The 3,923-nt window shown below is 56.6% G+C and overlaps 1 protein-coding gene across 1 annotated transcript in view; it reads left to right on the top strand.

Annotated features, from left to right (window-relative positions):
- The first annotated feature begins 1,408 nt into the window (after positions 1 to 1,408).
- Positions 1,409 to 3,923, top strand: part of HOMER3 (homer scaffold protein 3) — an 11,418-nt gene continuing 8,903 nt past the window's right edge. The window contains exons 1-2 of the mRNA XM_027909164.1: positions 1,409 to 1,585; positions 3,089 to 3,245. Coding sequence (XP_027764965.1) covers positions 1,572 to 1,585; positions 3,089 to 3,245 — 171 coding nt within the window. The 5' untranslated portion in view covers positions 1,409 to 1,571. The remainder of the gene's footprint in view (positions 1,586 to 3,088; positions 3,246 to 3,923) is intronic.

Below are 3,923 nucleotides of genomic sequence, written 5' to 3' on the forward strand. Positions count from 1 at the left end.
GAAGGACAGCCCTGGGGGGATGTAAGTGGTTTTATTTACACGCGGCCTTTTCACCGCCGGGGGCTGGGTATTGTTGTGGGGACTCCCAGCTGGGAGCAGGAAAAGAGGAGTCAGCATTTCGGGATGTTGGGAGGGTTGTAGCGGGAGAGAGAACATGACAGCTCCAATCGCAGGCACTTCCAGGGCTATTTTTAAATGCCCTTTTTTTTTTTTTCTTTTTTGGAGCGTTTTGGGAGGGCAGGATGCAGGGGAGGGGGGGTGGGGTGGTGCTCCTCGTGCTGACAGGTCTGGCTGTCACCTCCTGTGGTGTCCCCGTGCTGGGCACCCCCTCCGCGTCCCTCTGTCCCTCCCTGGCTCAGGCAAACCCTGCCCGTGCTGCTTTTGCTGCTGAACGGCCAGAGAGGAGGGTTAGGTGGGATATTGGGAAGGAATTCCTGCCTGGGAGGGTGGGCAGGCCCTGGCACAGGTTGCCCAGGGAAGCTGTGGCTGCCCCATCCCTGGGGGTGTCCAGGTTGGAGCAACCTGTGATAGTGGAAGGTGTGGAAGGGGAGGTGGAACGGTATCATCTTCGAGGTCCCTTCCCACCCAAACCACTCTGGAATTCTAAAATCCTCACATTTCCCGAACCAGCTGGGACTTCTCCGAGTCGAGCCCCGGGGGTTTTCAGCTCTCCCGGCTTTTCCTCTCCCCTGATTCGCGTTGTTGCTGCTGCTCTCTCTGTCTGGGGTTTGCTGAGATCCACCACTCCCATTCCGAGGGAGCTTTTGTTCTGGAGCCTCTGCCTCGACCTTGTCAGACGGGCGAGGACTGAAAAGCAGGTTTGCAGAACAGGATCTCGCACAAAGGAATTCTCCTACGAGCTGGATGCAATTTGTATCCTTTGATGGATTCAAAAAAAAACCCACAACCAAACAAAAAACCAACCAACCAAACAAACAACAAAAAAAAAACAAACCAGAAAAAAAACAACCAAAGACTTTCACAGAATCACAGAACGGTTTGGATTGGGAGGGCCTTAAAGATCGTCTCATTCCATCCCCCTGCCAGGGAATTCCTGGATTCTGTGGCTCTGGGTGCAGCCAGGTGGGCAGTGAGCACAGGAATGGGATCTGTGAAGAGCCCTCCTGGATGAGCACAGGAATAGCTGCCCTGCACGAGGGCTGATCTCTGAGGTTTGTGTTTTTTTTTCCTGCAGCAGCACCACGGCATTCCATGGCCGGAATCACTGGAGCCTTCCAGGCTCCCCCATGGCCTTCTCCCAGCAGGGATTTACTCCAGTGGCACAGCTCACCCGTAGCAGGGGGGTAAAAACCCCCACGTGTTCAGTGGTGGGGAGTCACCACAGATTCCACTGGGAATTTGGGACGGACAAAGCCCCTGGCTGGACTCTGTGTCTGTGCTGGGCGGGGGAAACAAATAACAGCTGAGCTTTTCCATCGCTAGGAAATGAATCCCTGTGGAGGCAGCACCAAAAAGGAGCCCCAGAGCCTCTAGGACACACACCTGAGGAGGAGCTGTTGGAGGAGAGGCACAAACTAACTCCACCAGCTAACTAACACCCTTACTAACCAATGTCAACAACTAGGTAACTGCTGCTCTTCCCTCCCTCTCTTCTTTCCACCAGTAGCCCGGGATTTGGGGGTTGGGGGGCACAAACATCAGTTTTTCCCCTGCTCTGTGTGTCCTGCGTGGGAAAAGATAAGGAAAATTTACTGTTAGTGGAGCCTGGAAAACCTGAATTCCCTCCCAAAGCAAGCTGAGTAAAAGCAGGCAGGGAGGATGTGCAGGACGTGGGGAAGGGGCTGGGTGAGACCTGAGGAGTCTGGATTTTGGGGAGCTCCACGCGGCAGGACCGTGGCCTGTGCTCTCAGGGGGGTTTTGGGGGGGTTGTTTCCAGCACATCAGATCTCACAGGGTTGGGTCAGGAGTGTGGTTGGGGTTAAGCAGAGACCCCAGGCTGTTGTGTCATGGAAACATTCCCTTCCTGCCTCCTGCTCAGGTTACACCCTGAGCTTCAGCTCCTTGGCTCAGCTCAGGCTCTGTGGAGGGTTCAGGGCTTTCCCTGCAGCAGCTGCACGTTGGGAGGGTGAAGGGTTTCCTTTGGATCCTTCAGGGACTGGCTGGGATGTGACCCCTGGCTGCAGGATGTGCTTCCCAAGCGGGAGGAAGAGCTGTGCTGAGGGGAAGGGCTTTGTTTGCTGTGCTCACATCCCAAACACGGGCTCCATCCACCCATCCATCCATCCACCCATCTACCCATCCATCCATCCATCCATGCATCCATCCATCCATCCATCCACCCATCCATCCATCCATCCATGCATCCATCCATCCATCCATCCATCCATCCATCCATGCATCCATCCATCCATCCATCCATCCACCCATCCATCCATCCACCCACCCATTTCCCTGGAGTTCCAGCTCGGGGATGTCCCACCAAGCACAGCTCATGCAGCAGCCAGAGAAATCCTGGAGCTGGTGAAGCTGCCCTGGGCTGAGCACCGAGGTGATGAGTGAGGGTGAGAGAAAGCTCCAAGTCAGGCTGAAAATAAACCAAACCCCTACTCACAACCCTGCCCCAGTGTGGCTGTGCTGGGAAGGACCACCAGTTGTGCCCTAAATACGAGATTGTGGGGGGCTCCTTGTGCTTTTAATTTGCAATTTCCCCTACACTGTCCTGAGCGGGCACATAAAATCCACCGGCCTGAGGGCAGAGCCTGGGATTGCTGGAATGCTTTAGAGGAGTGCCAAGGACGTGGAGAGCACAGGGAAACCCTGGGAAAACAGCTCAGGGGAATGAGGAGAGCCTGGGCCACGACTGCTGGAGTGAGGGGGGTGACACTGGATGGCACCAGTGTGGGCAGTGGGGAGCTGCTGGTCACTTCCCAGAGGGCCAGGGGTGGGCTGGCTGGGAGGCACCGTGTCCTTGGCACCCCAGGGACACGGGGAAGGGGCAGGGGCAGAGCAGGAGTTGTGCCCAGGGACACGGGGAAGGGGAAGAGCAGGAAATGTCTGCACTTCCCCCCACCCTGGCTGAGCTTTCCCCCCCCCCTTGCCCTGACAGCCCCCTCCTCCTGTCTTGCAGGGAGCAGCCAATCTTCAGCACCAGGGCCCACGTTTTCCAGATCGACCCGGCCACCAAGCGGAACTGGATCCCGGCCAGCAAGCACGCCCTGACCGTCTCCTACTTCTACGATGCCACGCGCAGCGTGTACCGCATCATCAGCGTGGGGGGCACCAAGGTGGGGGGGCACAGCAGCCCCACAGCAGGCTCTCCCCCCCGCCCAGAACCTCCCCTGCTGCGGGTGGGGTTGGGGTTGGGGTGGTCAGCCCAGGGCAGGGGCGCTTTGGTGTCTTCCCATCCTCATTTCCCCGCTGTGTTTGGGGGCGGGCACCGCCATCTGTGCCGGTGGGAAACGTGCCCTGAGGGTCTGATGTCGTCCCTCACACCCTCCCACAACTCTCTTCTCACCCCTCATTCCAACCCCAAGTGTTTTCCAAGGGCCTTTTACCCTGGGCTAAACCCACCCCCTGCAGACAGAGGTTTGAGGGAGCCTCGGAGTCGCCTCCACAAAACACGATTTTGCTCTCCCTAAACCGTTCCTGATGAGCATCCTCCTGCCTCCTTCTCCAAGCCCTGTGATGGCACAGAGTCTTCCCAGGCTTTTTGCTGCTCCCCTGGCCGGCAGAGAGGGTTTCATAACACCCAGTCCTGAGAGAGAGTTTCGTAACACCCCGTCCTGAGTGCTGGTTAAACCCTTTTTCTTCCTCCCCCCCCCTACTTACTTGCCATGAAAATGGAGAACAGCAGAAAGCTGTCGAGGCCCCAGAGACGTGCTGTCTCTTATCATCTTTTCCAGCAATGGAGGAAGCTGCTGATACTGAGGCTCTTTTTTTTTTTTTTTTTTTTTTTTTTTTTT

The sequence above is a fragment of the Empidonax traillii genome, unplaced genomic scaffold (genome assembly GCF_003031625.1).
Source record: "Empidonax traillii isolate 1590-97213 ecotype Southwest subspecies unplaced genomic scaffold, ASM303162v1 scaffold1971:size99068, whole genome shotgun sequence".
Taxonomy (NCBI): domain Eukaryota; kingdom Metazoa; phylum Chordata; class Aves; order Passeriformes; family Tyrannidae; genus Empidonax; species Empidonax traillii.